This window comes from Talpa europaea, assembly GCF_964194135.1.
Source record: "Talpa europaea genome assembly, chromosome: 3".
NCBI lineage: Eukaryota > Metazoa > Chordata > Mammalia > Eulipotyphla > Talpidae > Talpa > Talpa europaea.
In genome coordinates this window covers 103,863,009-103,876,371 of record NC_140069.1, presented here as the reverse complement: position 1 = coordinate 103,876,371, position 13,363 = coordinate 103,863,009, and the positions used below count along the sequence as shown (strand labels likewise).

At 38.0% G+C, this 13,363-nt stretch overlaps 1 protein-coding gene across 4 annotated transcripts in view; it reads left to right on the top strand.

Moving 5' to 3' along the window:
• The window catches only part of PDE1C (phosphodiesterase 1C), a gene marked incomplete at both ends in the record, with an annotated part of 491,455 nt that overhangs the window by 440,240 nt on the left and 37,852 nt on the right, over positions 1-13,363 (top strand). For all 4 annotated transcript variants that reach the window (XM_084229771.1, XM_084229773.1, XM_084229772.1 and 1 more), the window contains one exon: positions 3,169-3,246. In XM_084229771.1, the coding sequence (XP_084085897.1) occupies positions 3,169-3,246 (78 nt within the window). The remainder of the gene's footprint in view (positions 1-3,168; positions 3,247-13,363) is intronic.

The window sequence follows — 13,363 nt, the reverse complement described above, 5'->3', positions numbered from 1 at the left end:
TACCATTTCCCTTAAAAATTAAGTATTAAATGAGAGGTGGGAAAAGAAATCAATTTAGCACAATAATAAGAAAAGCTAACAGTGGTCAGGACTGTATTACAGCAGCCTAATTAAAATGATTTATAACTACACAGAAAGGCTCTTTGTTTCCTTCTGTTTATTGAATAACAGCTCACAATCGACCATTACTGCATATTCGACCCATGGGAAATGACCTAATGGATCTGTTCAAGGAACATCATCAAACAAACATGTGTCACTTTTCCAGCACACTCCTCTGTGACCACCTCAGATATTTGCAGTTTGGAGCACAAGGACGTTGGTTAGTTGGGCTTGCAGCAGTTTGGTCCCCTATCAACAGTTATGAGAGCCTCCAAACTTTGGTCTGCATCAAGCCACTTCCCCTTTTAGCCTTCTCAACATTGACTGAAGAGAAGGCAGGTTGCCTTGTGTGACTGGTTGGCAAATCCAACTGCTCCTACTGACCTTCTGGAAGACCTCCTGGTCTTGCTGCCTCTGCGTAAAGCTCCAGTCCAGGGCATGTTGAAGCCTAGAGTATTGTGCCTTAAGGGTGTGAAGAAGGCTCATTTAGGAAAGAAAGATCATTTTTCTTCAAGGAATTAATTTTATTACAGTGCTCAAGATCCTCCAGTTCATCTCTGGTATCTTTAAAATGGGTAAAAGTTGGGCCTCCCTGGTGGCTCAAGGGGTTAAGATGCAACCTATGAAGCTATCCGCAACCAATGCAGCATGAGTTCAATCCCCGGCCAGGGAGCTACCCACATGGCGCAGCAGACCTCTCCTGACTCGCCCGCTGCCCCCCTCAGCAGCGTACTTCGGTCAGTCTGCCTCTTCTCCCCACTCCATCTCTGGTGAATCCTCTCATCCCATCTCACCCCCCGCACCTCTGGCCTGTACCCCAGTTCTTGTATGCATAAATAATCTTTAAAAAAAATAAAATGGGTAAAAGTCAGTCCCGTTTGGCCATTGGTGGTAGAAGAGGGCGATAACCAGTTACTTCGCTTCAAGCCCTCCTGTTTTCACAATCAGAGTCCACTCTCCTTCCCCTCAATCCCAGGAGCCAGTTCATCCCATTTTAGAATTAAGAATAAGAGGAAACTTGGAAGGTTTATTGACTCAGAACATAGCTTAGCACATATCACATTCTCTTAGAAGTACTTTGTAGACTATATATCAGCACAAAATGGTCTTGAATTATTCTAGATAACTGTTTCCTTAACAATCTATGAGATATTTAGCAATGGCAACAGAAAGTGGAAGCCTAAAGCCTAAAACTTGAGCTTCATCAGGAAGCTGAAAATTATAATAGCTGAGAACTTGGCCTCTAAAATCAAACCCATCTGTGTACATTGTGTTAAATCACCTTATCTGTGACTTAGGTCCCATAGACATAAAATGGAGATGATAATGTGAGTTTCACATCAATTTTCCACTAGTCAGTTCAAGTAAAATCACTTTGTAGAAAGAGCAATTAGCCATTTGTTCAGAAGCTGTCAAATGAATGGTTTAAACCAGATCGACGACAGCCAATATGCATAATTTTGCTGCCAGAGTGACCTGCAGGTGCAGAGGTGGGTCAGGAGGTGTGTGACATGCAGGCGGGTGAGCCATTCATTGTGGTCCCCATGGCTGGACTTACCGGCGTGTGACTGAGTTCGTGCAGGAGGTCTAGGAAAAACTCAAACTTGGAATCATTTAGTGAGTTTGTTATTTAGCAAATTGAACATTTAGTACGGTAATCTTTGATGAAGTGTTCTGCTTTAAATAATAGTACCTCCATATTGGGGTTTTTATAAGAATTTAATGAAATGATGTATGCAAAGCATTTACACATTTCCTGGCACAAAGAACGCACAGAAGATAAATGTACCCCTTCCCATATTGGATTCTGCTCACTCTTTCCTGGTTACAATTATTACTAGAGCCTTTTTGCTTCACTAAGTACTGCTATTTTAGTAGTAATATATTCTTGGTTTTATGCAGGCTAAAAAGAAAGCTGTTGTTAGTAAGGCTGGTAGGAAAAATATCCAAAAGCTGAGAATAAGACTTGAGGAAGGGATGTCATGTCCTTTCATGATATGTGTTCCATACCCACATATTGTTGAACAGAACTACCCAAAGATTATTTAATTATTTTAGGCAGCAGTCAGCAAACTTTTTTTTTCTTTTTGTAAAGGGTCATATAATATTTATTCCTGGATTTTATTCATCTCTGTTGCAACTATTCATCTCTGTCACTGCAGCATAGAAACAGCCATAGACTCCAAAGGAATGAATATTTCTGGCTTCGAGTAAAAACTATAATTACATATTGGCCCACGAACCACAATTTGCTGGCCCCTGCTTTAGGAGTATGTGCCGAATTTAACTTTTTCATTTACTATTTGATTCAAGTCCAGATCTTCTGAGTTTGTATGTTCACTTGTAGATTTTTGACCCATAGAGGAGTTACCCCAAATGTTCTGAAGGACATTACCAGTTTGTTCTCTAATCTGGCAATCCTATTTTAACATATTTATAAATTGCCTGTAAATCCCCAGTTCCTTGAGCGCTCTTGGAAACATCCTTACTATCTCACTGTTTCTTCATAAGTGAGTTAAATTTTTGGCATATCTACTCTTTATGTGTATGCAAAGACATATTTTGACTTTTATAAATTATCTTTCAACAAGCTCATTAATTAGAAAACCATTTATAGCTGTTTAATAACAACTATGCTTAAATATGTGTCAGATATCACCCTCTATACCTTAAATGCATTTGTCTTGACATTTTGTCCATGAAGTAGTTGTTATCCCCATGTTGCACATAAGGAAACTGAAGTACAAAGGCATTAATTGATTTAACTTATATTGGACTCATATTTCCCCCTCACTCCACAGCCCAACAGTCCTTCTTGGAGGAAAATACCATTGACTTAATTACAACCCTGTTTAATAAGAACTTTCCTTCTTAATTTATGGACCATAATCCAATTTCCAGGACCTAATATGTGGTTATAAAAAATATTTACACTCAGACATACACCTCCTCATTACTACAATTATGTTATACTTTTAATCTTTTTGGGTTTGACAGGTTTAAAGTTATTTATAACCTCCCCCTTAGCTATATACATCTACTGTTTGTCATGTTTATCACTTTCAGGTGACTTGAAAGATGGTAAAAATAAGACTGACAAGAAGGATCAATCCAATGTCGGAAATGATTCAAAGAAAACAGATGGTAAGAGCATAATTCCCACTACTTTTTTTCCATAAAATGTGTAATTTAATGCAAGCTGGTTAAAATTGCACCTAAAATTGAAATAGTGGTTGTTAATATGTTCTCATATTATACCCTGTAAAAACACTTCACTATTTTTAAAGAACATTATTATCCCTTTATTCAATTCTTTACAAATTACTGTTGTATCTCTTCTCCGCCCCCATCATACCTTTTCTATCACAAATGTATTCTATGCTCTCTCTTTTCTCACTGCCATTTTTCCTTTTAAACTTTATAAAATGTTGACTCTGGACTTATTGTAATAGGATGAAATATGGGTCTTTGATCATGAATTATGCAATGTAAATGGGAAATGTTCCATGGTGTCCATTTTGTTTTCCTTTTAATATAGTTACTACTTTTGGCAGAAACAGAAATCTCTGTAGTGTTACCATTGTGCTGTGAAGCCCACATAGATAGCATCCATAGCTGTGGAATGTAGTTTGGTCAGCAAGAGTAATTCTTTTTTTTTTTTTTTTGCTGTAATACCTGCTTTATTTCAAGCACTTGTGAAAGGTGTACTTCCATTATCTTTCCTTTTTTTTAAATAATAAATTTTATTTTTATATTCCCCATACAATTGCAACCCCCCCATTCTGACCCCAATCCCTCCCCTCCCGCCCCCCACCCCCCAAAAAGTGTCTCTGGTTCATAGTTTTTTGTTGATTTTGATTTTCACTTTCTTTTAGTTATTCATTTTCCTGGTCTCTTATTTAAGTTTTCTAGATTCCTGCTATGAGTGAGACCATCCGATATTTTTCTTTTTCTTTTTGGCTTATTTCACTGAGCATGATCCCTTCCAGCGCCATCCATGTTGCTGCAAATTGCATGTGTTTATCTTTTTTGAATGCTGAGTAATATTCCATGGTATATATGTACCACATCTTCTTGATCCAGTCATCTATTTTTGGGCATTTGGGCTGTTTCCAAAGCTTAGCTATTGTAAATAGTGCTGCTATAAACATAGGGGTGCAGGTCCTCTTTGGAATTGATGTTTCTGTGTCCTTTGTGTAAATACCTACGAGTGGAATTGCTGGATCATATGGAAGCTCTATGTTTAGTAGGTCCAGAAATCTCCACACAGCTCTCCATAGTGGTTGGACCAGTTTGTATTCCCACCAACAGTGCAGGAGAGTTCCTTTTTCTCCACAACCTCGCCAACATTTGTTGTTGCTAGTTTTTTTAATGTGTCATTCTCACTGGTGTAAGATGGTATCTCATGGTAGTTTTGATTTGCATTTCCCTGATTGCAAGTGATGTTGAACATTTTTTCATATGTCTGTTGGCCATTTGCATTTCCTCTTCAGAGAAGTTTCTTTTTAGCTCTTCTGCCCATTTTTGACAGGATTATTTTCTTTGTTGTTGTTGAGTCTCATCAGCTCTTTGCAGATTTTTGTGATCAGTCCTTTATCATTAGTGTTGGGTGCAAAAATTTTCTCCCAGTCGGTGGGGTTTCTCTTTGTTTTTGTTATTGTCTCTTTTGCTGTGCAGAAGCTCTTTAATTTGATGTAGTCCCAGCAAGAGTAATTCTTAAAGGCAAACTTGGGTGACAACCTCAAACCTGTTAGAATGAACTTACATTGTAACATGCTTCATGAGCACTGCTGTTATTTTTCATTGAGAACCATTTCACTCTTTCTAAAACCTGACAGTTCAAATTATTTCTACCCCCCAAACTTTGTATACTCTGAAAAACGACTTTTACCTTTTATATAAATCTCCAGTTTCAGTTATAATAAGGACTCATTTCTAGCTATTTCCTCATACACGTATATGACATTAAACTAAAAATGGAAGCTTCTAAGGAATGGCTTTTGATAGAGTCCCACACCCTCATTGAATCATTCCTCCCCAGAGACATCACGCAAGATACTAGGCTTTTCTGTGTTTTGTTTGTTTATAATCCCACTGAAGAACAAATGCTGGGTAAACAGGTTGAGGGGTAAGAAGAAATATGAACACAGCCTTACCACATCTGTTACAAAAGAAACACTTCCTTTAGCTTTCATCTCAAAGCCATTGTGATTAATTTCCTATACTCACATGTTTGAAATCAGTTCTCAAATCTTCACTTTTAAGGTCATTCAAATAATTCACTCCATGTATCTTATCACATAATTTTTGAGGAATACACAGCTGCAATTTTTCACCAAATTGTTTATACAAATGGAAACCACTTAGGTAATAAATACACTCTCCTTGAGTGATTGTGACTAAGATATGAATCACAGGAGATAAAATAGATTTAGAAATGACAGTCTCTCTGGGCCTCCCCAGTGGCGCAGCAGTTGAGCGCTGGGCTGTGAAGCTGCCTGCAGCCTCTCCAGCAACGGTTCATTTCCAGGCGAGGGTCCCACATGGCACGCAGACCTCTCCTGCTGCCTGCTGCTCCCCTCAGCAGTGTACTTCTTCAGTCTGCCTGTTCTGCTCTCCACTCTGGCTCTGGTGAATTCTCTTACCTTCCTGCACTTCTGACTGTACCCAGTGCTTGTATAAATAAATAAATAAATCTTTAAAAAAAAAAAAAAAAGAAATGACAAGTCTCTCAGCCAGATTCTGGTATGGGCAAGGCTTATTCAGATTCTACAGGTTCTCTGCCTTGTATCATTAGAACCCAATCAAGGTAGCACAAGTCAGACAATAAATATACAGTAGAGGAGAATGGTGTTAGCTATAAACCTAGCACCTGGACACCTGACCCATCTTGCATCCACCAACTGGCCGCATCTGAATTTCTTCAACGTAAAAGTCCAAAATAAGTCAAGTTCCAAATCTTTAACATGAGGTTTTGAATCTTGTTGTATATCTGTATTGTGCTATAAATATCTGTTATAATGTTGTCATGTGGCCACTGTGGATTAGATTTTATTACCTTCATCCTGCCCCTTTTAACTAAATTGCCCCCAAATGCTTAAAATAATTACACATTTCTTTGTGAGGAGGAGTGATAAAATAGATATTATATTTTATCATATGTGTAATATAAAGCTTGATTGTTTGATGACCAGGAATCTTGGTACTCTAGGGCAAGTCTGTAGTGAATAAAGTGAATGCATAGACTGTAGTGAATAAAGAGGAGACATCTTCTAACAACCTTTTCCCTATTAACTCCAGTCTTTCACTATTTCAGATGGTGCCTGTTGTGTACCTATGCTTGCAAGTTTGTACCCAAGCATTGGCATAAATGACTTTGACAGATTATATGACAATAGTTTTTATCATTCATTTGGTATCATCAGCCCTTAGATCATTGAGCTAAAGTTACTTCTGCTATCTTAGCCCCAAATTTTTACCAGAACTAAAGCTAATTCTTGGTGGCATGAAGTGGGAAAGAAATCGATTAGTCTCACCAGCCCCTTACCCTTTGGTTATCAAAGATCTCTACTTTAGAAAATTTTTTTTTTTAAAGATATATTTATTTATTTATTTATTTATTTATACAAGCACTGGGTACAGTCAGAAGCGCGGGAGGGTGAGAGAATTCACCAGAGCCAGAGCGGGGAGCAGAGCAGGCAGAAGGACCGAAGCACACTGCTGAGGGGAGCAGCGGGCGGCAGGAGAGGTCTGCGTGCCATGTGGGACCCTCCTCCGGTGGCTGGGGGAGCAGCCGGGGATTGAACCGGCGCCGCAGAGGCTGCGGGCAGCTTCGCAACCCAGCGCCCAACGGCTGCGCCACCGGGGAGGCCCTTTAGAAAATTTTAATTCCAATATGTGTAGATATGTACATATGTTGATTTTTCAAAGCTACGGAGAAACCAGCAGATATATTTTGAACATTTCTATTAGTAGATCCAATTACATTGGATGACCAAGGGAAGTCAACTTAACCATTTTTAATGCCTCTACTCCTAATCCAACCCCTGAGCACTAATGGTGACCAGCGCTGTCTAATTTTTCAGAGGGAGTATCCAGGTACAATTCAGTGCACAGAAGGATCACACCCATTGTGGATGAAGTGCCAGTGCTGTATACATTCAGAAAGTAACTCAATGGAAACTGAACCACAGTTAGTTATTCCTAAACTCCAGTGAGCTGAGGCATGCACAGTGGGGAGGAATGAGGGCTGAAAGGGCAAATTACCTCCTGGTATAATGAACACAATGCAATTGTACATTATCTCTGTCAGGCTACTAGGGTACTCTTTAGTACCCTGCAGCACTAATTTTCTAACTGACTTCGAAGAATGGTGTTCTTTGAAATACACTACTTAGTCTCAGGGAGAAATGTACTAACAAAAAAGATCTCGGCCTCTAAGTCAAGATTCTCTCAGTGCCTAAACTTTTACACTGTTGCTGGAAGGCGAGTGGGAGCACCCCATGGATGAGTGATTGCCAGTGTGTTTCCAATCATGTTGTAACAGCACAGCCTCTTGAAGGAGGACATGCCATAAACTTTTCTAGTTGCCCAGAAACATGGACTTGTCTTAACTTTACTTGAGTACATTAAGTGATAGTCACTCAAAAGATTTACTGTAATTTTTCTGTGTACGCATCTCTCAAAGATTTTTATAATTAGACCCTAAAGGGTTACTTGCCCAGTCCCCAGGAGGGAGATCAGCAGAAACTTCTCCTTCATGGACTGTTCTGAGAATTGGAATACTTACAGATGTTGGTCCATGAAATTTAAAATTCAGTTGTAAACAGAGGGAAGAGTGTACAGAAGACAATCTATGGAAATTTGCTTCTGTCGAAGTGGAGTTACAAGAATTAGATTGTCCCTTCTACCTGAAATTTTTTTACGACTATATATATATATGGTTTTCAAGATACTGATCATCAAAAAATGAACAACAGTGAGAGACAGAAAAAAAAAAGTGAGACCTCTACTGCTACAGTTTACTGCCTTCAGGGGGTTTTCAGGCAGAGAGGGGGAAACCCAGACTGACAGATGGACTCCCTGAATTGAGGAATTAACTAACAATCAGCAAGCCCTGGGGCTCACAAGAATTCCTGAATAAAGAAATACTTCTTGTTTGTTTTCTTTTTAGCTGACCTCTATCAAGTTAGTTTGGAATGGAATAAATAAATTCAGTGGATGACTTTGGGCTTTAGATATCTTTTGTTCTATTAAAATAGATTTACAAAGGTATTAATAAACCAGTAGAAAAATATAGTCTAAGCCTTTCCACTTAAGTTATACTTAATGTTTTTATTTTTCAGCTGAAGTTGAAAATTTTTTTAGTTGCCTAAAGGGTAGAGCATGATGACTTGCTCTGTCATGGAATCAGTAGTGAGAGACAGAAGGGCACTGTCCAGGCCTGGAAGTGTGTTCTGCTCTGCAGATTTGAAGAGCAGACAGTCAAAGAGTAGGTTACAGGGAGAACTGAGACGCATCTATGTGTTTAGAACAAACTTTGTTCTGACTCAAGTTGGTGTCTAGAGATTTGAGAATAAACTAATGTACTAACACATTTGCCTTTATTTATATGGATGCCTTTGCTGACATCATCAGTTTTTGTAGAGGCAGAGACACCTGTATCCTAGTATTTTCATGTTAGGGAATCATACTCACCTCATATTTTCTTCCATATATTTTCCTCCATCCTACTCAGGACAGTAACATTAAACTGTCTTTATAGCCAAAATAAAGGACTCCCACCAAACCCAGCAAAACCTTAACTTAAGGTTGATGCTCTTTTTAGTACCTCATGGTTCCAGTCTTTGCCATTTCTTCCTACAGGGCTGCTTGTGATCACTTGTAGCTGATGCTGGCTCTGCATTTGTCCATACAGAGCCAGAGAGATACTTTAACACATGTGCTCATCTTCAGCACACGTGAGCACACTCATGTTTGAATTAGTCCCTTTAGACCTGAGATATGGGACTTTACAGCACATTTGATTTTCACTTATTACTTTTTTTTTTTGCCAGTTTATGAAAGATTGATTTACTTCTAAGCAGCTATCAATGTGATTTAGTCAGAATTCTAATGGGTTCACAATTCTTAGAGGACAATGGACATCTTAGTTCAAACTTTCATGCCAATTTATGTTACATAAGTTACCCTAAGACAATGTATAATATTAATAGTAATAGAAGAGGTTATGGATTCTTAAGAATTCTTAACATAGGATTTTTGGAATGAAATTCACTGTGTGGCTCATCTTTTTCTTCTATATTGTTTTGTCTGAGAAACAAGCAATTCCTTCATCTATAAGCATATGTTGTGTGATGATATAAAGAGAAATGTACTGAGTGGAAAGTAGGTCTCTATACATTGACAGATAAAGGAATTCCACATTGGCAGCAAATAAGGAGCTGATTATGCTTCAGAAGACTTGTTGACACTAAAATCAATGATTGTAACCAATGTGTGATTCTCATTGCTTATTCATTGATATATAATATGAACTATATCTCCCATATATTCCCCAGGGAGTGCTCATGTCAACTGGCCAGTCAGTTTTTTTTTTTTCTCTTGGAAAGTCAAATCATATAAGAAAGTTAGTTGACAAGCTGAAACTGTCAGAGGAGTTAGTTGATGAATTATGACCTCAATTGTTATCTCATACATTGAAGAGTGAATAGACATCATCTTGTGTATGCTATATCCTGACAATGCAAGAGATACTCCTCCATGGCACCTCTCTTTTTTCAGACTTTTAAGGAAACGTGTTGGTTTTCAAGACAGATGTTCTCAAACATTTTTTTTCTCAATTTTTTGCTACTTTAGCTCACCAGATTTTCCTAAGTGCTATACACTGCTGAATGTATGCCAGATCATGACTAATGGAAGGTAGAATAAGTCAAGGATGGTGAACAGCTCTGGCAACATTATCTGTTACCTGTCCTTTTCTCTCACACCCAACGCAGTGTCACTCTAATAACCTTGAATCCCTTCAAATTTCCTTTAAAAAAATTGGCCTGCACGGGGCCTCCCTGGTGGCGCAAGGGGTTAAGACACAACCTATGAGGCTGTCCACAGCCACTGCAGCACGAGTTCGATCACTGGCCAGGGAGCTACCCACATGGTGTAGCGGACCTCTCTTGTCTCACCCGCTGCTCCCCTCAGCAGTGTGTTTCAGTCAATCCGCCTGTTCTGTTCCCAGCTCTGTCTCTGGTGAATCCTCTCACCTCCCGCACTCTGGCCTGTACCCCAGTTCTTATATGCATAAATAGGTGAATCTTTTAAAATAAATTGGCCTGCAAAACATCAGGGCTTAACTGTCTTTAGCAATGAATGATTGTGGTCCACCTCACCATCGATCATGCCACTGAAATCAACAATGTCTGCCTCGAGGTAGTTTGTGCAATTGTCAGTCCTCTCCTTTGAGAAAGGATTTTACTTGTTTCCTTCTCAAAGAATAACACTATTTCTTATTACTGGAAAGATTTCTCTCTGTACCCTTCTAAGTATTGGCAAAAAGTAGGCTTGCTTTTTTAACAAAGATATTACCCTGAACATGAGTATCCAGTATCTTTGTGAGATTTTTCCCATGAGTGTATCCCTGTACCAAATATCTGTAGTGTCCTGTTTCCCAATTTAGATTAGCTATCAGAACAATACATGCTCTGATTAATATCCCGTTTGCCTTATTCATTTGCCCATGAAAACTCTTGTGACCCATTTCCTTAACATGTGTATATATATATATATGTATGTATGTATGTATGTATGTGTGTGTGCATATATACATTTGTATATGTACACATGGAACAAGAAGTTATGTGGTTTCATAAGAAGAGGCATGAAATATTTATTTTTCAAAACATTTTGCATGTTTATTTCCTCAAGTAGTATGATAAACTAGGTGTCTATTCCAAATCCCTGTCAAGGAAAACAACAACATTAAATGAATGAAAAATTGGCAATATAATATTTAGATGCCTTTTATTTTCACACATTTGGATAGAACCTCACTATATAGAATCTAAAAGATTTTGTTGCTTGAGCACTTTGATATACTTTAGTGTCATTTTCTAGCTAATTTTAGCAGCTGTGTGGTAGGTTAACCAAACAATAAATTATTGTCAGTTCAGCAATGATGAACCCTAACAGAATTATTTTTTTTAGATTTATTTTTCATTTATACAAGAGCTGGGGTACAGGCCAGAGGCGTGGCAGGGTGAGAGGATTCACCAGAGACAGAGTGGAGAGCAGAACAGGTAGACAGACTGAAAGCACTGCTGAGAGGAGCAGCGGGCGTGACAGGAGAGGTCTGCCACGCCATGTGGAAATCTCCCTGGCCGGCCGGGAATTGAACCCATGCTGCAGAGGCTACGGACAGCCTCACAGCGCTGTGCTCAACCTGCTGCACCACCAGGGAGGCCCTAACAGAATTATTTTTTGGATGGATTTGGGGTAAAACTATTAGCTGATTCATGATACGTGGGTGGTAAGTGGTCAAATAGGGTAAACTTAAAAATCTGCTTGTTTCTTCTTGCGATGGACTTCTACTCTTGGAAGTGCAAAACCTATTATTTATATGTGGGTCTAATATTGATGAGTCACAGTGAATCAGAATAATTAGCTTTTGATTACATTGATTTTAAACCAGTGCATTTTTATGTAGTTTTATTTTCAGTGGCTGTCTTTGTGTCTTTAAGGGAGGGAGTATAATAGATATCCTCATGGTGACTATAAAGGAGAAAGATGACATCCCACTACCATTATCCTCTGGTAGATTCTTGTGTTACTGAAATTCACATCTGTAGGATCAAAGTAACAACAGCAATTGTGTGTGTGTTTGTGTATTTATGTACACACATATATGTATGTGCATACATGTATATATGTGTACATATAGTATGTGTATATTTTGTATATATGTGTGAATATATAATGATGCAAGATTTGTGGGTTCAGAAAAGTTAAATGTGTTCTATTAAAGAAAATGCCTATAGTCAGTTCATGCTTAGTACATAGCCATTTAGATTCTAGACTCTTACCAAATAAGTGCACAGAGGAAATGTCAAGTAGAAGTATATTATGCATTATTTGTTAATGACAAAATTAATCATTTAAACAACTTTTCCCTTCCAATTATTGGTAGTAAATCTTTCATTGTTTTTGCTATATCTCCTAGACATTTTGTTATGTTCTTAATGTACCATCATATTTTTAAAGGAAATCAGTTTGACAGAAAGGATTCAAAATTTGGAACTTTAGTTGAAAATGTGATTTTTCTTTTAATACTAATGTTTAGGATAAAAGATAACTTTTTAGTATTCAGAAATAAATATTTATCTGTTTTCCCCTCAGAAAAATCTTATTTTGTGAGATTCTATGCAAGGGATTGGCAAAAAGTCAAAAGAAACATCATTAACATTGTAAAAATTCTTTAAAGTAACACCTGCCTTTGATAAATATATGTGAAAGCCAGGAGCTAGCACTTTCTATGTTGTTGATGCCATTTCTTTTCTAGGCACTCACTTGCTAGGAGAGCTGTTAAAAAAGTAATATCAAACATGCCTCAATGCCTCCTCTTTGTATTTATTCTTTATTTTATTTTATTTTATTTTATATAATTTTTACATCATTTTTCATTTTTGCACGATGTATACATTTTCATCTTGGTTATATTCCCCATACCATTCCCACCCCCCTTGTTTTGACCCTAATCCCTCCTCTCCCCAGCCTCCCCATAGTGTGTCTCTGGTTTATAGTTCCTTGTTGATTTTGATTTTTTCTTTATTATAATTAGTCTTTTTCCTGGTCCCTTCAGTGTTCTCCACTGAGGGACACTCAGATCTCCAAGTGACATCATCTGTATTTCATACATGTTAGTCCTTTACAGTACATGCTATTTTTATGTTATACCCTGAAACCATAGTGGAAATATTAGAAGTGTTTGCTTTTTCTTTCATTCATTTTGTGTGTTGTATTACTTTTCCTGAACTAGTAAAGAGAAAATCATGAAGAGCAGTAAAAATGTTTTGGGTTTAAAAATCCCAGCATCACTTAGCTTTCCCTAGAGGACTTCCTTAATTTCATGATGAAGCCTCTGGCTTCTTGTTGACTTCAAAAATAACAAACCTCTTATGTGCTGACAAGTCTACCCTTCCTGCACCTATGTGAACCTGGCTGGGTTCTTGCTTAGCACCAGAGGAGTGGTAGGGCTGCCAATACCTCACTT